The 21,298-nt window shown below is 40.5% G+C and overlaps 2 protein-coding genes across 3 annotated transcripts in view; both read left to right on the top strand.

The window, feature by feature from the left end:
* The first annotated feature begins 28 nt into the window (after positions 1 to 28).
* Positions 29 to 18,752, top strand: rusc2 (RUN and SH3 domain containing 2). Of its 2 annotated transcripts, XM_057357000.1 has the most exons (13): positions 29 to 363; positions 5,946 to 7,639; positions 7,761 to 8,292; positions 10,431 to 11,075; positions 11,390 to 11,587; positions 11,790 to 11,936; positions 12,330 to 12,406; positions 12,497 to 12,671; positions 12,756 to 12,861; positions 13,718 to 13,764; positions 14,137 to 15,208; positions 15,908 to 16,084; positions 16,217 to 18,752. In XM_057357000.1, the coding sequence occupies exons 2-13, from the start codon at positions 6,098 to 6,100 to the stop codon at positions 16,404 to 16,406; spliced, it is 4,908 nt and encodes a 1,635-aa protein (XP_057212983.1). In that variant the 5' UTR covers positions 29 to 363; positions 5,946 to 6,097; the 3' UTR covers positions 16,407 to 18,752. The 2 variants fall into 2 exon arrangements, with proteins under 2 accessions (XP_057212983.1, XP_057212991.1); XM_057357008.1 differs by lacking the exon at positions 11,390 to 11,587.
* Positions 18,753 to 19,244: 492 nt separating this feature from the next.
* Positions 19,245 to 21,298, top strand: part of acacb (acetyl-CoA carboxylase beta) — a 35,071-nt gene continuing 33,017 nt past the window's right edge. Inside the window, exon 1 of the mRNA XM_057352496.1 lies at positions 19,245 to 19,291. The gene's annotated coding sequence lies outside the window, so the exon portion shown is untranslated. The remainder of the gene's footprint in view (positions 19,292 to 21,298) is intronic.

The raw sequence follows: 21,298 nt of genomic DNA, 5'->3' as shown, positions 1-21,298 counted from the left end.
CTGCCCTGCAGGGACCCACCACGCAACCCAACACCCCACCCACCCTCACACTGTTAACCCCACAGTACCCAACACGAGCTAGTCTAACCGGGCCCACAAGACGACGAGATTTGTGATTCAGAATCGTCTCAATTACGCTAAAGTCAGCATTATATGATACACTGGAGAAGAGACCTTGCGAAACGGAGGCGAGCCCGCATCGCTCGGAGATGCGCTTCATCCTGACGTCGAGCCGCTCGTGTCGACCCTGCGCCGCTGATGCACTGAATCTGTTGACTAGAGAAATCAAATGAAGATCGTTTAGTGCGACTTGTTTTTGCGATCTCAGTGGGAAATACTACGGAGACGCCATATATCGTCAACGTGAGTAAAAGAGTGTCTTTGTTTTATATTTTTAGGGTGAATGTGGTCAACGCGATGGGTTGGTGAACGGACCCGAGGCGTTGATGTAACGCTGCCCGCTGGCAGATCTTACATCATCGCTGATTCAGATTTAAGACAAAGCTGGTGTTTATTTTAAGGAATTACCTGCCATAACATTAATGCGTGTATCTATTACAAAATGTAATCTGCGTATTCCACAACGATGGCCATTTAATTCTAGGGACGTGCACCGTTATCCTCGCGTACATACTCCGTTTTTATGTTTTACGATATGACGGTTTTGTGTATCGTCGTTTTTAACACACAATGCGATTGTTTTACCGGTCATGCGTGTTTGACAGTGGTTATAAATAAATTGTGTTTGGCAACCAGCTGTGCGCTTGCTGTCGACGCTTCGTGTTTTGGTGCAGATTTGACATGCTTATTTATTTATGTTTCATCTTAATGTATCGCGCGTAATTATGCGTCTACGTGGATTAAAACTACAAGATAAACATATAATGTATGACTGTTGTGTCATGTGCCATCGCATTCTCTGTGGGCGAGTTTGGGCCTTGTGTTTGCGCATATTGAGCAGGGCGCACCAGCGGTTCAAAACATCATAAACCAAATGTAGCTTTATCGTATATAATATTATAAACAGAATTGACGGGCGAAATAAATCCAAGCATGTTAATCGAAATCATTTGACATATTGTGTCAATAAGCATGGCGCAGATGTTAGTAGTTAGGATCCCAGCAGTGATGTAAAAGGTTAAAGCGACACCTCATTCCAAAACAGAGAAACGCCGATGTGTTTTCCTGTTACATAAGTGACGGTCTAAATTTCCGAGAGAGCTTTCTAGTAAGAGAGCTTTGAACAATTAAACCTTGTTTTCAAGACCATGTATAATGACTTCCTGTAAAATGTTAAATAAAAAATATAATTTGAACATGGGTATCCTTCTGTACAATTGTATTAACTAACTAGGCCTGTTGTTATTTTTACACAAATGTTGTAGTTTCCGAATGTGACTGTTTTTATAGTAAATTCCACAGTTTGACAGTTCAAGCATGGTAGCCTACAGTTTCGGTCATTCATGGCTGTACCTCCATGGTCATAATTTCATTAGAAATACCACAGGTGTATGGCTAATGGATGAGTGCTATTATGGTGATGTCTAGAGATGTTAGTTGTCTGTGGTCAGATCATAATGTTTTGACCTTGACATTTACCTTCGTGATGAATTGACTTTGACTGTACATACATGAAGTATAAGAAACAGAATAAGAAAGTCATAAACTTTATTTATTCAAAGTAGTACTTACAGAAAGTTACATTACATTATACTCATCATGGAGGCCAGTAATCTGTTTTTAAATTATGCTTACTGAGACTGATTATTTATAATTTCTGAATATAATGGGCTTTTGCTTTCGTTTTGGTGGCCATTGTCTTATAAGAAGCTTTTTTCCCTAGTAGCACAAACTTCTATAAATGATTTTTATTGTATTTATTATTTTAATAGCAAATAACCGCTTAATCTTTACAATAGTTGGAAATCAGAGAGACAAAACTGTACTTTTTTATTACATTTTTTCATTTTTAACTTATGTTCATAAACATCACCTCATCTGGTTTCTGTGTGTCACAGCGTGTAAAATGCATGCCGTCAGTGTTCAGCTGATCTTGTTGCTAAACACCCAGGGCAGTAGACTATAGGGCTTGTCACGACCTTTAGTTATGTAACACTGGAAAAAGTGAGAGAGAGAGCATCTCCCTTCATATCTGAAATAGTCTACAAAAACCGAAATGTTCAAAGTCTGTGTCGTTCTTCTCCTGTGCTGCGTCCCAATTCGCATACTATCCGTCCTAAATAGTATTCGAAAATAGAATCAGTATGTCCAAAATCGTTGTATGTTGAAAAGAGTATTCCAAAGATTCCCGGATGGTCTACTATTTCTAAGTGCAGAATGATGCACACTCTAACGGCTAATATTACCCACAATTCACCGCGTGTAGGTGGAGTTAAGTGACGCTCCACTGCATTAATAAAATGAAACAACTGATGCATCACTTAATTAATAAATATAAGCACAGAGTTAACATTACATATGAAACAATGAATAAATAAATACTTAAATGGAAAGAAGAGCTGTATTTTGATGTGTGTGACAGTTAATGGCCACAATGTTTTCTAGGCAGTAACGGCCACTTCCGTTTCCTGTTAGTATGTCCCAGTGTGTGCATATTGTTTTGCTACACACTAAAATGTACACTCACCTAAAGGATTATTAGGAACACCATACTAATACGGTGTTTGACCCCCTTTCGCCTTCAGAACTGCCTTAATTCTACGTGGCATTGATTCAACAAGGTGCTGAAAGCATTCTTTAGAAATGTTGGCCCATATTGATAGGATAGCATCTTGCAGTTGATGGAGATTTGTGGGATGCACATCCAGGGCACGAAGCTCCCGTTCCACCACATCCCAAAGATGTTCTATCGGGTTGAGATCTGGTGACTGTGGGGGCCATTCTAGTACAGTGAACTCATTGTCATGTTCAAGAAACCAATTTGAAATGATTCGAGCTTTGTGACATGGTGCATTATCCTGCTGGAAGTAGCCATTAGAGGATGGGTACATGGTGGTCATAAAGGGATGGACATGGTCAGAAACAATGCTCAGGTAGGCCGTGGCATTTAAACGATGCCCAATTGGCACTAAGGGGCCTAAAGTGTGCCAAGAAAACATCCCCCACACCATTACACCACCACCACCAGCCTGCACAGTGGTAACAAGGCATGATGGATCCATGTTCTCATTCTGTTTACGCCAAATTCTGACTCTACCATTTGAATGTCTCAACAGAAATCGAGACTCATCAGACCAGGCAACATTTTTCCAGTCTTCAACTGTCCAATTTTGGTGAGCTCGTGCAAATTGTAGCCTCTTTTTCCTATTTGTAGTGGAGATGAGTGGTACCCGGTGGGGTCTTCTGCTGTTGTAGCCCATCTGCCTCAAGGTTGTGCGTGTTGTGGCTTCACAAATGCTTTGCTGCATACCTCGGTTGTAACGAGTGGTTATTTCAGTCAAAGTTGCTCTTCTATCAGCTTGAATCAGTCGGCCCATTCTCCTCTGACCTCTAGCATCAACAAGGCATTTTCGCCCACAGGACTGCCGCATACTGGATGTTTTTCCCTTTTCACACCATTCTTTGTAAACCCTAGAAATGGTTGTGCGTGAAAATCCCAGTAACTGAGCAGATTGTGAAATACTCAGACCGGCCCGTCTGGCACCAACAACCATGCCACGCTCAAAATTGCTTAAATCACCTTTCTTTCCCATTCTGACATTCAGTTTGGAGTTCAGGAGATTGTCTTGACCAGGACCACACCCCTAAATGCATTGAAGCAACTGCCATGTGATTGGTTGATTAGATAATTGCATTAATGAGAAATTGAACAGGTGTTCCTAATAATCCTTTAGGTGAGTGTATATACTTTTCCATAACAAAAACAGTACATACTTTTAGTGCATAGTATAAGTAGGCGAATAGGGACGCAGCACTGGATTTGTCAATAAATACCCAATTGGGTAATACCTCCTTGTCGTTCGCTTCTATATAGGGTACACGTGACAGTTTGGTTACTGACATTCTTCCAAATATCTCTGTGTTCAGCAGAACCAAGAAATGTATACAGGTTTGGGTGGGTAAATGGTGACAGAATTTTCATTTTTGGGTGAACTATCCCTTTAAGAAACATAGTTGCCAGGACAGACAGCAAATCTTCAATTGTGTTTAATGGGGAAAGAAAACTGTTGGTGAGAATAGAGATATAGCTGGAGTATGTCTGCTGCGGCTGTGACTGCCCATGACTCAGGATTGTGTGACTGAATGGACTCATTGCTGGAAATAGCTGCCTCCGACATTTAAAATAAATTTCAGTGTATTTCCTGAAGTGTCTATTTTAAAATGGAATTGAACTCAGTCTTTTACAATTTTGTATCAAGTTTAGATCTTATAACAAAAAAGTTAGAATTTGTACTTTATACTACTAAAAACAAAGTGTGTAGCTGTCTAGCCCTTTTTTGAGTAGGAGGACCCAGACAGTTTGTTGAGGGCTTGTACTATTGACAGATGATGTTAGCAGGGGATCTATTGCTATTGAATGACAGCGACAGATTTGTACCAATTGGTAAAAACAGCAGATGAAATGAAATGCTAAAAAGAAATAGTTATGTAGGTTTATCAAGTATCAGAGAAAAACAAAAAAGAAATACTCTATGTCACTGTATGTTACCACCACATTCAAATATATCACTGATAGTTTATTAAAGGGATAGTTCACCAAAAAGTAACAATTTTGTAATCATTTATTCACTATGTCATGTCGTTCGAAACCTGTATATGACTTTGTTCTGTGGAAGACGAAAGAAGATATTTTGAGAAATGCCTCCGTGGTTTTGTGTCCATACAATGAAAGTCAATAGGGGTCAATGCTGTTTGGTGACCAGCATTCTTCTAAATATATTATTTTGTGTTCTGTGGAAGAAAAAAGTCATACAGGTGGAGGAATTTTCATTTGTGTGCGAACTATCCCTTTAATATAGGCCCTATAACTTGTCAAAGTTGTTGCACTTTGAAAAAGAATAATTCACTTGTATTGGTTTCTGGATTTTGTCCTATCTGTGACAAACAAACATGTGCACAGGCTTTAGGATGATCTAATGTGCTCTACTGCTTCATGGAGATTATTTTAGGTCATTGTTATGCTGTACACATCCTCTTACAGTCTGTCTCTGCCCACCCAGAACTCCAACATTAGGTCACTGGCTCACAACTATTTCCTCCTTCAAGATTTTCTCTGGTCTGTAATAAGGTCAATCTACACTACCCACCCCTCCCATTCGCTCTCTCTCTCTCGCTCGCTCTCTCTCTGACTGTAGAGCACTCGACTCTGTTTACATAGACTGGCAGAGAGGAAAAGCACAAGACTCGTGTGTTAAATCACAACATCTTGTGGTACATTTTGCGCCTCTAAAGTCATGCACATTTTTAACCCTGTACAAGATTGTATTAATCCTTTATAATTGAAACAATGTGAACAGATTAATGTGGGGTAGTGTCTTTATCAAACCAGATTTGCATTTGTTTGCTATTTTTATCACTTTTATCACTATGTTTATATTAAAAGTCATAGAAACATTAAGTAACTTTGACAAACAAACGGCCTTATACATTTTTAGACTTTTTTTGTATGTTAAATGTAATATGCAATCAAATTTAAAGTAAAATTTTTTAAATATAAACTCTCATCTAAATCTATATGCTTTGTTTTAGTTTTTTATTTATGGATTAGGAGGAGGAGCTTGTGACCTGGATTTACTTTATTATTCATTTATTTGTTTCATTTTGTTTATTTGGTTTTAACACTTTATTCTTTCGTTTTTCTGTGCACTGTATTCTTAAATGACAGTTTTGTTTGCTGTAGATAATATGAGCGCCACCTATTCATACAAGCAAATGTCTCAAGTGAAAACAATTCTAAACTCAATTCTGTCTCTTGTTTTTTTCAGATGTTTTCCTTCTATCGAGAAGTTTACTTCAACCTTCTCTTTAACGTTCCTTACTCTCCAAAACCGCGGGTTGGCATTGGACGTGTGAACTAAAATCCTTGACGACAACAGTCCGCAACTTCTTTAACTATATTCGCCCACACCAGTAGAAGATGAACAGCCCACCTAAGCTATCCGGGGAGACCCTTATTGTCCACCACATTCCACTGGTCCACTGCCAGGTCTCAAGCTCACGACAGTACTGTGGTAGTCCGTTGAAACGCAGCGGTAATCCCTTCAGCTGTCCAGAGAACCTGGGACTAAGTCGGACCACCTCCTTGCCCGAGAGAGACATTCTTCAGCGGGAGGCGCTGGTGTACAGTAGCCTTATACAGACATCAAGCAGCAGCCTTAGCTCCAGTGACACCTTTGGGGATGGAGGGATAAGGGGAGGAGAGAAACAAGGCAGAGGAGGGAGAGAAGGAAGTATGGCGAGTGACACTTCCTCTTTCACGTCAAGTAATTCTGAAGATCAATCTCAAGCCCTGCCGATGAAGAGTCGTGAACGACTGAATTCACGACGCAACCCTTTTCTGCTCCATGCTGAAGATGAAGACGATGAGGACGAAGACAATCTGAATGGATATTTGGAGGACTCCTCTTTTCACTTGCATGGAGATTCGCATGAAATCTCAAATGCGATGCTCGCAAATAAAGACTTGCCGCCTTTCCACCTGCATGACCTTGGTTTCACCGCTGAACCTTTTCTCCTGCATGACTCAACAGAGGAACAGTGGTGTTCTGTAAATGATCCAAGAGGGACAGCAGAGAGCAGAGGCGAGACGTTTGACCCCACTCACTTGGAGGGTCTGAACTTGCTGAGATTGGACAGCCAGCGACGTCATGGTAGCAGCGGTTCCACTCTCTCAATGGACTGTGGCGAGCAAGAGTGGGGTGAAGAGGATGACGACGATTATGATCACTCAATGCAGGGTGGCCGAGGAAGCTCACAGAGTTCCAGTCTGACAGCACCACACTGCACATGTTGTGGCCTTTCCCAGCCGTACCCTGAACCGTTCCTGGAATCCTTTCCGGAATGCCACCTGGGCTACGGCAGTGACTCCTCTTGCAACAGCTCAGATGGAGTGCTGGTTAACTTCAGCACGATTTACAACAAGATGAACAACGTCGTCCCAGCAAAGACATCACTCAACATCAACAGTTCCGCAGACCAATCCTGTGCCTCGTGTGTCTCTGAGCCTGTCGCTATGTGCGGGAAAGAATGTAGCAGTGGGCGTGGAGCTTTCTACCTGGACTTACACACTTCCCCAACAGAACCTCAGCATTCTTCAGCCCCTCAGGAACATGCAAACTCTTCCTCCGTATGCCCCTCTCAACCACAAGGTGCCACAATGGAACTAGATGCAAACTGTAACTCATACCACAACCACCTAGGAAGCGAGGGTCTGTCCTCTGCCGACACCTCTGCCAACGATCTCGTTTCGTGTCTTCAAAGCCAGGCCCGCTTGGTTGTAGCAACCCAGAATTACTACAAGCTCGTGACGTGTGATATTTCGTCGCAGTCCTCTCCCAGTCCAGTGGGTTCTTCGGTCACAAGCTGCTCGGATGAGCACAGCAAAGGAAGTCCCACTCAGCCAACAGAGTACTACCTATTCCAACAACTAAAAGAGGACGAAGACGAGGACACAGAGCTGGTAGAGTATTTGCTACGTTTAATGTTAGCTTGTATTTAGCGTTCATCAGTTCCTTATAGAAATACCTCACGGTCTGATTTCTTATTGTTATTCTTGACCTTTCCTACTATTTTCTTATCAGAATGAAGAGAAGATGGGGGACTCTACCCATGAGAATGTGATTGAGGGGCAGGTGTATATCAACGTCTCTCCACCCATGACAGTCTGCAATTCGATTGCTGCTTCTTCCGGGAGCGGTCGCCCTCGTTCCCGCAGCTACGACCGGAACCTAGACAAATCTCCGTCTCCTCGACTCGGATCGCTGGAGCGGATGCTCAGCTGCCCCGTCCGGCTCAGTGAGAGTGCAGCCCCCAGCCCACCTCCTCCACCACGCGTTACATCTTTTGCAGAGATAGCAAGGAATAAGAGGAGAACTGGAGGGTCACCATCACAGAGGGGCGGCTTGGAGGCCACGTCCTCACACTCTCAATCCTCTGGAGAGTTTTCACCCATCCTGGAAGACCTTCCGCAGTGTCAGAGCCACAGTCTGCCACCACTCACTCGATGCCACAGCCAGGGGAGCGGTGATATGCCATCCCCACACAGGTCACGGAGCACACCACTGCGTGAATCACCGGGAGGAGCGGGAAAACAGGCTCGAACCAAAGCTGAAGGTTAGAGATGTTTTGTCTAGCTTGATGTATGAAAGAAATTGTTGTTACTGGCAAGAGGTGATTTGTTCTGGCTTTTTCTTTTGTGGTTTGACTGCGTTGTATAATAATTGTTTTTGTATGTCAGTGCCAGTTGCTTGGTGGATACGAGCTTAAAATTAGATCGAGGTGTGATAAAGCTGCTTCATTTGCTAATGTTGATTAAAAAAGCTTCAATCTTTCCCTTGTCTTTTTATGTACTGTATACTGCTATTTTAGCCTGACACCAAGAAGTGACTTCCAATCTGGCTTAATTTAGCCAACATTGTGTATTCTATGGAATTAACATTAGCATTGTGCACATTGTTATAACCCACTTTTCACGCCAGCTACTAAAAAATAAATATGCCATTTATTTCCCCCTGGCATATTAGAAGTTTACAGTGGTTAAAATGTTTTTTTTTTTTGTGGTTGCTAGGGCATTGCTAGGTGTTTGCTAAGGTGTTCTGCGTGGTTGTTAGATGGCTAAATACTTGTGAAAAAGCCCACCACCTTAAATTTTTATGTCCTGCCAAGTTTATAACATTTCTGCACATCATTTTGTCATCCTCTAGCCCTGATAACACACATACATCTGGGAGATGTATATTTAATGTCTGCATTTGCATATATGCAGGATGTATTTTTTTATTCTTTTTGCACTTCTGCAATACGTCTCTGAGAATTTTGCTGTCAGATGTCATATAGACATTTAAAAGATGTCTGTAAGACGTTCATGATGTAATATATAAAGCTGCCTTTTCTAAGACGTTCATCAAATGCTTTTACGCGGTATATGTTTTCGAGATCTCCAGATCTTTAGCAGACATCTTGGTTACCACATGGTTACCTCACTCTTAGTATAATAAAACCATGGTTTGTTTTCCTAAGGGTGTTGGGCTATAGTGTACATACAGCTGTATGTAGTACAAATTTGCTGGTTAATGCCTGAGTTTGTAGATTTATTATGCATTTATTTGTGCAGTGCCAGAGGTTTTGTTGTAAAAGAAAAAGGTTACCTTGCATACACGTGTGTTTTGCTGGAACATGTATGTGTATTCTCTGTGTGATATGCTGCCCCTGCTGGCTGTGACTGTGTATTGCAGTATGCTAAGAGTTCTGTCACCCGATTCCTCAAGCATGCAGAGCAAACAGTTTGCGTAACAGCTGCGTGACGTTTCACACACACTGTGTACTGGTCAAGGCACATATAAACACATACCAGAAGTCTACATATACACAGAGGAGTTATAAAAACAAGATTTTCCTTGTGGGTTGTAGTGTGCTATTTTGTGGGTCTTTTTTTTTGGAAAGTCCTTTTTTTGACGCAGTGACTGCAGCTCTGTGTTCGACTGATGGTGATTTTCTTGTCTTCCTGTGTTTTTTTATGTCTTTCCGTTTCTTAAGAGGATCTTGCTGACATGCTAGCTCCTGCTTTATGATGTCCTCGGTTTTATGCTACATCATTGCCTTTGCCTTTCTGATATGGTTTAAGTTTAGGTAGAATGCTTCATAGAATCAATCATATGTAGTAAGTCATACTGATTTATTAACCACTTTAAATACGGTTATGCTTGTACTAATGTTGTTGACTTGTGCAGGCTAAATGCAGTGCCCTGTACTGTAGTGTGTTCTGCTGTTTTATCTGTTGTGTTGTTTGCTAAGGATTTGAAGAGACATGCAATAAAAACTCAAAACACCTTAAAGGGAAGAATTAGTTTACTCACAGCCAACAAACAAACAGATTCTGTCATTTATTCACCCTCACCTTGTGTAAAACCTGCACATTCAGTGGAACCCTAAAGATGATATTTTGAGAAATGTCTAAGTGGTTTTGTGTCCATACAACGGAAGTCAATGGGATCTACTGTTGTTTGGTTACCAAGTTCTTTAAAATACCTTCTTTTATGTTCTGAAGAAGAAAGAAAGTCAAGTTTGGAATGACGTGAGGGTGAATAAAAGTTGAAAGAATTGTCATTTTGGGACGAACTATTCCTTGCATAGCAACACCCTGGCAACCAACCATAACTGCATTGACTTGCACAGTCAGACACAATTCACTAGTTCTAATTTTGGCTTTCTCTTGCCCCTTCTTTCTTTTTTCTCTCTCTCATTTCTTCTAGGTGGCCTGTCTAGCTCCACGGACTCCTCTCCGGTTATTGTTCGCTATAGCAAAGATCAGCGACCAACCTCATTACCCATTCAGCCCTTCACTTTCCAACACCAGTTTGGAAAATCACAAGCAAAGCCCCTCCTTCCACTTCTTGACGGATACATCAGTCACATGCAGGCTCGGGGGGCTGCAGCACCTGAGGGTGGCGAAGACCACTCTGAAGAAGAACACGGACGACCTCACAGCACTTCGAACGGCCCAACAGCTGTGCGGCCGTCTCCACTGGGGAGCTACTCTCCGGTTCGTCTCCAGGGTGCGCCGACCTCTTCTGGAACCTGCTCAACATGCACTCCGACCCCGAATGGTCCAAGACCACCACGCTCCGTCTCTTGCCCCATCTCTGCGGGTCTCCTGCCTCAGCATACCCCACCTGGATTGGCTGTACACACAGAGACTCAACCTAAACATGCGCCATTACCTCCTACACCGCCTCCACCTCCGCTGATGAAGAAGAGCCCGCTAATGCCAGCGCTGCCCACTAGAAGTCACTGTTTTCACCGTGAGAGTCTCAGTCCGCTTGGAAAGTTGGAGCCAGCGCCACAGGAAGAGCCGGTGAAGGTTTTACCTGCGTGTGTGACACAGCGGCAGCCCAATGGTAACATAATAACAAATTGTATTGTTTATGTTTTTAGTCTGCCTTTTTTGGATCTGTGGATTTGGTGTTAGCGAACGTAAAGCTTATATTCTTAGATCTCTTTTCTTCAACTTTTGCTAACAACTTGTCTTTTCTTGTCTTTACTGTCTCTTCTGTTTCTTTCTCTGCGTACATGTTTTTCTCATGTTTTGTACTTGGTTATTTCCACATCTTTTTCATCCACCTATTCATCTTTTCACCAATACCTATTTTTCCTCTTTTTCTCTTTATATTCCATCCATTACTTGTAACCTTTCCTCCACCTCGCCCCATAGTACACCACCTCTCCCCGCAGGCACTGAAATGGAGAGAGTACAGGCGAAAGAATCCTCTGGGTGTGGAGCGTGGCATAGATGGCTCTCATTCGCCATCTTGTGCTCTGGAAAGCAAGAGACCCGGAACTCGTGTCATGAGACGCAATGTGTTCGATTTCCCTCCGACCAATCAACCGCTCGGCTTCAGCAGATTTAATGGTGCTGAATCAATTTCAGTCAGAGAACGAAAAAGGGCGGGGGGATCTGTGCATAACCAATGTAGTCTTTACGAGGACATGTGACATTTTATATGACACCACCGGGTTGTTTTGTTTCCTTTTGATATTAATGGTTTGCTTTTGTCATCTTCTGATTGTTTGATGTATATGTATTATGTTTTAAATTCTGTTTTTGTTTATAGGTCAGTCGTTTAGGCAATTGCCGCAGTGCTACAGCGACTTCCTGCCGGATTATTTCTCTCAGACAGAGCGCCCCCCAGAGGAGTTCTGTTTATCTCCAGATGCTAATACAGATGAATCCATCTCGATAGATCTGTTACAGAAGAGAGGTGTGTGTTTTATTCTCTGAGTAAGAACACCAAACAAAGCATAGACACGTGTTTAATAAAAGTTTTGCGTTCATGGTATCATTGTGGTAAATATGGACATTTTTTGCTTTATCAGAATGCTGTAGAATGCCGTTCTTTGTAACGCAGATGCACACCCACATATGGATATGCAGAGAATGTTAAATGTACTCTAGTGCGAATGAGTTTGATGTCTCTTGATGTTGTTCCCACCGGGGCCACCTGTCAATCAAACTTAGCCCATTTGCTTTACCTTTAATCTCCCAGTTTCACATTCAATCAACGAAAGCCTCTGAACCGCATTAGTGCATGATACAGTTTGTGTCTGTACTGTCAGTGTTTCGTTTCATTTTCATCTCTGTTATTTGCCTCTAGGTTTGGTGAAGACCATAAACACAGCAGTTGATCTGATAGTTGCTCATTTTGGGACCAGCCGTGATGCTGGCGTTAAGGTATAACCTTGATTTGTCAGAAACTTAACTTGAGGTACTTGGATAAGCCACATAGTTTTTATTGTGTCCCCTCTTTTTTGCTCTTTTCAGGCTAAACTGGGGAATAGTTCTGTCAGTCCTAACGTGGGTCACTTGATTCTGAAGTATCTGTGTCCTGCCATCCGTGAGATACTGCAGGATGGACTGAAAGCGTTTGTACTGGATCTGATTATCGGGCAACGCAGAAATCAGCCCTGGAGCGTAGTGGAGGCCTCTACACAACTTGGTAAGAGGAATGTGAGGAGAATGTTAATAATGATAATGTAGGATGAAGAAAATGTTACAAATATATTTTCCCCCTCTACTCCAGGTCCCTCCACACGGGTTTTGCACAGTCTGTTCTCAAAAGTCTGTCAGTATTCAGAGCTGACCAACAACAACATGAGGTTCAATGCCTTCATCTTTGGCCTGCTAAAGTAAGCCTGTTTCGTTTTTCATGTCTTTCTGTCTCGTCGTCACACTGTGTTTGAAAGCAAGTTTTTGTAATTTGCTCAAGTAGGTCTCGGTAAAAGCAAAGATGCATCAAAACACCCGATAATATGGTGCATTATATAGTTTCATTTTGTTATGTAGTTACGTTTCCATCTCAAATGAAATATATTAGCATTTTCTCGACTAGTCTTAGATTTTCAGCATTTTGCAAGGAAATTGCTTCAATGCATTTTGGGTTTGCATTCTCCACATATCCAAATGTATATATTTTTTTAATAGTAAATTACATATTTTACATTATTTACTGTCAATGCATATTAGCACAGACAGCAAAGAAAAGAAAGAAATATTAGAAAACATGGGATTATTTTTTCCATTAAAAATGACTTGCCTTCCATTCTTTTTTTGCATTCCTTTTGCATCAGGAGCATACCTGTGATGATTTAAAATACTTTCTAGATACACAGCTCACAAGATTTCAGAGGTCTGGTGTGTGACTTTTATCAGCACTTTAACCAGTCAGGTCTGAAAATCTCTGCAGTGCGGTTCTAGAAGCCTTTAGAAATCTTCAAAGGATTGAGTTCTGCTTTGATGGGCCTTGACATAGCTCAGCTCCTGTGCAAACTGGCCCTACTTTACCCCCATTAAACTTATATTGAGACACGCAGGGCTTTGATGATCAGGTTTTAATAATGAATTCTGCTGCATGATGATGTGTTTTTCAGTTTCTCTCTAATATAAATGAAAATATTTCTGTCGTTGTTCAGCAATGTTGCAGATGCTCTAACCACTGAGCCACAGGAAAGCTCTATAACCCTGTCTTCACATTCTGTTTTTCAGCTTGCGGTCTTTGGAATTTTGGTTCAATCACATCTATACACATGAAGGTAGGCCAATGCTTTCTACACTTCATAGTGACTTTACATATAGCAAACTGTAATTATATAATATGAGTATATCTAACAGAAAATATTTTATAAAAAAAAAAGTAAAAGTCCAGTGTATGAAATTTAGCGGCATCTAGTGGTGAGATTGTGAATTGCAACCAACGGCTCACTCCATCTCTCCCGTTCGAAGCACCGCTTCATTATGTAAGGTCTTTATACACCTCTGAAGACATAGTTATGTATATTATATTGCATTTCTGTCAATAGATCCTCCAAAAAAATGACACATTGGACCTTTAATAAAATAAAGTAAACTTTTGTCCAAATAATTCTAATATTTGACATTTGTTTTTTTCTGTTTGTTGTCCACAGACATCATAGCAGCACACTACCAACCATGGGGTTTCCTACCCCTATCTCAAGGGGCGTGTCAGCCGCTTTTTGAAGAGCTTCTGCTCCTGTTACAACCACTGTCACTGTTACCCTTTGACCTTGATTTGCTATTCGAGCCACACCAGCTACAAAAAGGGGAAGAACACCTGAGACGCAAAGAACAGCTGTGCTCGGCCCGCCAAAGCCTAGACCTATCAGATCGCTCCACCTTCCAGCTCATGAGAGGTGGTGGAATGTCAGAGTCTGGCACACAGGAAGTAGACATGGTGCCTCCAAAAGAAAGGTTTATATTGAGAGAAGAAGATGCCCGGCTTAAGATGGAGGCAGCCGCGTTCAAGATGAAATGCGATGGGCGGAAGTGTGATGGATCGAGCTGTGAATCACTGGCTAAGGAGGCTGGAGTTGGCAAAGAGTGTTTACGAAAGAGTGATGTGCTAGAGGGAGGTGGATGGAGTGCTGGCAGGATAAAGGGAGTTGGAGAAGACAGCGAGAAGGAGAAAAGAAGAGAAAGAGACGGAGACCCATCCAGACAGCGAAACCGACAAGCTGGCTGGTGGTACCAGCTCATGCAGAGTTCACAGGTTTACATTGACAATTCTGCCGAAGGCTCGAAGTTTGTAAAGTGGGAGAAGAGGAGGAAAGGAGGCATTGAGAGTCATAGGCAAAGCCATCCACCTCCTCGAGAAGGTGTAGTCGAGGGGGCCGAGGCTGTCCAGCAGATGGATGAACAGGTGGAACACGGTCAGACCAGGAATAGCAATAAAAATAACCTTGGCAATGGTGTTCTCAACCAATCAGCATTGACAGAACCCACCAGCGCTACAAAGGGGAAGCCATCGTGGATGGGAAGTCCACCAGAATCAGTTCTTAGTGAACTGAAGAAGAGTAAGGAGAAGCAGCCAAACCCTCAAGATGCAGATGAAGGGGTTCAGAGTCAGGCGGGAACAGGGGAGGATGGGTCGACACAGGGGCTGCGTTGGGGTCGGCTGTTTGGAGCTGGAAATGCAGGCAAGGGGGAGAAAATGGATCAGAAAGCGGTCAGGAAACAACGGTGAGTAATTGAGAATTTTGATAAAGATGATACACAGCTGTCAAAAAGACATCCCTGCTGGAAAAACAGTACCGTGCCCAAAACATAATAGATATAATAAACATAAATGTAATGGAGGTAATGTTTATAATGGGAATTGTATTGATTTATTGGAAAATATAATGGTGTCTACTAGTATGTGATGGATTCTATTGGTGGGATGTTTTCTGACAGATGGGAACAAAAAGAACACCATTAAATCCTATTGGAATAATGCCCAAAACAAAAGGGAATTTTGTAATGGCTTTAATGGAAAAAAATGATATTTGAATGGAAACCATTACAATTTCTTGTTTTTTTTAAATAGCCTCAAAAAGGCACACACACTCCAACGATGACGAGGCAATGATGAATGAAACTTATCATCTTGAAAAAAAAACATTAAATCACATTTACCCGTTTCATTGACTCAATATGCGACTGAAATGTTTGCTGTTTTTTCATTAAAATGGTATCATGTTTGTTGGTTTTCCCTTCACGCTGGAAACTGGTCTTTTTCAAATATGATTTTTTTGTCTATGTACCTTATTTGGACACGCTTTTTGAGTTGTGTAATTTTTCTTGTAGAATAGCAGATTTTTTTATGTTTTGATCTATAGATGCATTTGCCAAAGACTATAAAATACAAACATAGAGATACAGAACTTGTATTTTTCTCAGATTGCCATCTGGTTGGTTGAGCATCGACCGTTCCGTGTTGGATCTGGTAGCCTATTCGGTTGGAATGGGAAAAAGAGCGGAGCAACAATCTCTCACATCTCAAAGCCAAGATTCCCAACTTAGCCCAACTGAAGAAGCACAAACACAGAATTCACATACACAAAGACAAGCCCCACGGTAAAATCCTCAGACATTCTGTTATTTAACTGAACACATTTAACTAAGTATATGAACAAAACAAGATAACACTGCCATACCCTAATGAATTCTTTCCTTCCATTTCTGTTGCCATTTCTTCTTCTCCACCAGTGAAGTGAAGGCGTTATGCCATCATATTGCCACAGAGCCGGGTCAGCTCAGTTTCCACAAAGGTGACGTGCTGCAGGTACTCAGCAGGGCGGACCCTGAATGGCTGATGTGCGCTCTGGGTGACAGCCAGGGTCTTGTTCCCATCATATACATCACTCTGATCGAGGACAGTCAGGAGCCCCAACGCTGAAACACTGAAGCACGGGCTCTGATAAAGAAGGGTGTAAGATGGGGCACGGAAAGAGGGTCACTGCTTCTTTGAATATAAAAGCTGCTGCACAAGATTTTAGTCCGATAGATTCATTTTGTGCATGTGTAAACATCAATACACACAGTAATCATTTGTTTGCTGTTGTGAAAGAGACCTCTTTGTTTTTGTAAATAGCAGTGATTCGAAAGTGTAGATCTAGTTATTTAGTAGTGAAATTGTTTGCGATGAACCATCAGGTTTTGCAAGTTAGCTTTCAAATCATGTCAGTAGCCTTTAAAAAAAAAACAAATGAAGTTGTTATATATACTAGACACTACTGGCACATGCCTGGGGTATACTGTATAAATACTGTATTATGTTATGAAATCTAGACGTTAACCAATGTATGTGTTGCGACCTGAAGTTTGCGCACATGCCTGTCGAGGCAGCGCGTAACCTAGAGGTCATCCAGAAACATTTCAGTCTTACACGCAAGTGATAAGCTGTTCATGTGAATAACTGTATGAAATCCAGCTGAATAAGGGAAATCTCGATGGCAGTCAGTGAACTGCCCTTCTGTTTTGAAGTCTACAGGAATTGATTGAATTAACAGGAGGAAAAAACTAAACTTTGACGGGTGAAACAGTTAGCCTGTCAGCATTGTGTCTTTTACAATTTGAGCTGCTTTGACAGGTTAGTGGTCATCACTACAGTCTCCACCACTTGATTTCATGTTTTGTTTTTCACTAATAAGGGAAATATACAGCAACGTTTTCTTGCATGGGATGGAGTGCACTACAATGATTTGCATTTCAAATACTGAACTGAAGAGTTCAGAGTAGAATTAAACTTTGTCTTTTACCGTCATTGTTTTATTTCCCTTCCTACGTTTGCACAACCTGCAGAAAGGAAGATGTTTCTGCTGTTTGCCCACTTTGTTTTGGTTTAAATGGCTATATACAGTAGATTTATAACGATAATGTATGTTTTAACTGAACATGGAGGTGTGTATAGTAGGTAGTTGAACAGATACTAAAAAAGGAGTTAAATGGGGTTGAGTGTAAACCAGTTCCTCTCCAAACACACACATTAAAATGCACAATAATATTTATTTATTGATCCAGAGTTTGCTTCAGCGAACACTATGAGCTTTATTAACTAACAGTTGATTATACACAAACATCTAAAAGCTGGTAAATAAACATCCCTCTGCTTTTGCAGCGGTGGACAAAGAGAGAATATAGGACAGGGACTCTTCAACAATGAAATATTGCATTGGTACCATCTGAACATTTATGAAATAATGATCATTTGATGTGCTAAATTAAACTCAAGGTGAGGCCTTATGGATAGGAATGTGAATTAAGACATTAAACGGTTATTTTAGGACTGAAGTATTTTCAGAATATTTCTCAGAAATTAACATGGGTCCTCAGTTTGATATGATTTAGCTTAAAGTAATATATATTTTAATTTGATTTGATCAAATTGCATTATTGAAACATCTCTAGATGACAATGTTAACGTATGTTTTTGTTAAAACAGTTCTATTATGATTTGTATTGTTTTCTATTTAAGAAATGCATTTGCCATTCTTGTCTGTATTTGTAAATATGTTGCATTCTTGAAAGGGAAAATGACATTATTAACTATTTGTTAATAACAACCTATAACACATTGTTATTGTTGAAAATTAACAAAAATAAACTATTCAGATAGTATGTAGGCTACAATTTATTGTTATGGGATGTTATGAGTAGAAGACAATGCTGTCATGCAAAAAGCTGCGCAATTTAGATTCAGGTGCCGCTTTAGGTCTTTTCTTTATCACTCGAGAGTTGTATGTTGGTCTTCCAAATATGCTTTGCTTTTCAAAATCCAACCCATGAATATCGGAGAGAGAGATTGTGAGTATAAAAGCTGTCCAGTGCCTTTTTTTTGAACCAATGTGTCTGCTAGTAGGAGTGTTCATACTCATTGTGTCTTCTCACGAGTTTGGTGACACCACAGATATTTTCTCTTGTAAGCACTGGTCTTTACAAAGAGTACAAAGATACTATGATCGGTTTTGGTCATAGTCTGCTGTCATCGTTCCATGCTGATTGATCGAGGATAAACAATCCTGAGATAAAGACTTGGTAGAGTGGTTGATGTATGATTGTGTAATGATCTCTCTCCCCCCTTCTCACTACCTGCTGCGGTCATCCAAGATTTTCTTTCTTGCCTGTACTGTATATATAACACTTGTAGCCCACCTGGCTCTCCTGTCCCTTCGGTGTGACCATGCTGTGCTTCTGTAACATTATCACCATGTATGTATATCAATAACAGAGTGCTCATGTGATCACTGAAACAATGCCTCCTGTCATTTTTCCCCCTCATTTGTGTGTTTATAATAATGCTATTATTGAAAAATCTGCTGATGATGGTGTTTACTTAATTATGTTTTGTAAAATATGTGCTACAATATTCATTGAGAATTTACGAATGAAAGAAGCAATTCATAATAATGCAGGAATGTAAAATTGCAGCAGTTTTGGTCATTATCCCAGCAGAATGAAAACAATATAAACCATAATAGTTTAATAGGAATTGGATTGGCTGTGGTGGAAATCCAAACACGAATGGGAACCAATTTAATCACTGCGACAAGGCACAAAACAAACTACATGAAGGCATTTGGTTTTATTGACATCTGTGATGGAAGCCGTTAGAGTTTGTATCGTTTTTCAGCAGAGACTCTTAAAGCCTTGAGCTCAAAATATTTAGTTCACAAAACCACGCCCCTTTTGTCCCTGTGAAGGTTCAACCAATAGTATTCCTCCAGTTATTTCGTCATTCAATGGTGACGGACTCGCAATCCAGACGGATAAAGAACTTAAAAGGTATTTATTTAAATACACACACAAATATATGCTTTTGAAAAACAAGAAATGTTTAACCAGTTATTTTGTGTACATTATATGTTAATAGTTTATACACGTTAGTGACAAATGTGAGATCATTCAGTCACAGTGTAGCACTTGCTTTCAGTATGTTGACAAGTAACTGTGTTTAATATAACGTATAGCAACTTGACAACCATTTATGGTTTTATTCGTTTGAGGTAAACGCTGTTATTGCTTTATTAGCGTGAACATAATGTTAAGATCAGACAAACGGATCGAGTTTAACCTCGTGTTGTTTATATCTTAACGAGACGCGACAATATACATGCTACGTTAACTGTTATATGTTCAAGGCTTAGCTATTTAAAAACAGCTTACATTTACGTGATATAAAGTTTTAATTAACATTTAACTAAATATAAAAAGTTAAAATAATGCATGGCATATTCATAAAGAGCCTAACATTTTTTACCCGGTTTCGCATAGTTTGACAGCTCCAAAGGAACGTTATCAGTCATCATCATAATTTAAGGCAGTTGTTTGGTGTTTTGAATTATAATATTTATTCGTTTTTAGAGTTTTCTGGATCTTATAGCCCACCATCTACCAGCTGAAAAATAGAAACCATCAAATAAATTCGAATGGATTTAATAGGTTATAATGGAAATTATTGGTAGAATATGTTTTACTTCAGCAACTTATGTCATATTTAAGACTGATGTCAGGTTTGTATCTAGTTACACACCACATGTCTACTGACCTTCTGTGTTGTCATTGCTATATTGATAGGCTGTTTGTGTGAATTACTATTCCCTCCCCCTTGTTTCTTACCCATCAGGCCTGAACTTTCCCCTAGAGATCCGCACACACGCACGCACGTGTCTGGTTTATTATCTCCGTGGGGACAGTCCATAGGCGTAATGTTTTTTATACTGTACAAACTGTATATTCTGTCCCCTATCCCTAACCCTACCCCTAAACCTAAAGATCATAGAAAACTTTTGCATTTTTAGATTTTTAAAAAATATTGTTCTGTACAATTTATAAGATTTGTTGCCCATGAGGACCTCAATTTTGATCCCCACGGCGACACGAGTCCCCATGTGTTGGTGTGCATTCAGGTTTAGGTCTCCACCGGGATATAAAAACATGAACACACACACACACACACACACACACGCACACACGCACACACACACACACACACACACACACACACACACACACACACACATGTCTGGTTTACTATCCCCGTGGGGACAGTCCATAGGCGTAATGTTTTTTTACTGTACAAACTGTATATTCTATCCCCTATCCCTAACCCTATCCCTAAACCTAAAGATCATAGAACACTTTTTGCATTTTTAGATTTGTAAAAAATATTGTTCTGTACAATTTATTAGCTTTTTTGCCCATGGGGACCTCAATTTTGGTCCCCACGGTGACACGAGTCCCCATGTGTTGGTGTGTATTCAGGTTTAGGTCCCCACCGGGATATACAAACATGAACACACACACACACAGGGTACACTCTTGTGTTGTGGCTGTCAGTTGTAAAAAGAAGATCAGTGTTTTTCATTTGTTTATGTTTTAAAAAATCATAATTTATTCACCCTCGTGTCATTCAAAACCAGTGCATGACACTTTCTTCTGTGAAACATTTGAGAGATTTCTTAGTGGTTTTGTGTCCATCCATACAAGTGCAAGTTAATGGGGTCCAGTGTTGTTTGGTTCTTTAAAGTATAGTCATGCGTGTTTGGAAAGACATGATGGTGAATAATGAAAAAATATATTTGGGTGAACTATCCCTTTAAAATATGTTTATAAGACTGTATGAAAATGTTTGTTTTATGACATTTTAACCTGTTGTTATTTATTAATTCATTTATAATATTCACTATAACTGTTTAAACCCAACTGTTTATATTTATGTGTATTTCATTTGTAAATATCCCACTGTTTGAATGAATGAAGTTTTCCATGTGATGTTCAATAATACAAGCA

The sequence above is a fragment of the Triplophysa rosa genome, linkage group LG2 (genome assembly GCF_024868665.1).
Source record: "Triplophysa rosa linkage group LG2, Trosa_1v2, whole genome shotgun sequence".
Classification (NCBI taxonomy): domain Eukaryota; kingdom Metazoa; phylum Chordata; class Actinopteri; order Cypriniformes; family Nemacheilidae; genus Triplophysa; species Triplophysa rosa.
This window is presented reverse-complemented; position numbering and strand designations above follow the sequence as displayed.

What these genes read in the sequence shown, in the direction of transcription:
- rusc2 (XM_057357000.1), top strand. Translation starts at nt 6,098, where the DNA reads ATGAACAGCCCACCTAAGCTATCCGGGGAGACCCTTATTGTCCACCAC. An exon ending in AAGACGAGGACACAGAGCTG is followed by an intron (nt 7,640 to 7,760) that starts GTAGAGTATTTG and finishes TTTTCTTATCAG; the next exon opens with AATGAAGAGAAGATGGGGGA. An exon ending in GACACAGCGGCAGCCCAATG is followed by an intron (nt 11,076 to 11,389) that starts GTAACATAATAA and finishes CTCGCCCCATAG; the next exon opens with TACACCACCTCTCCCCGCAG.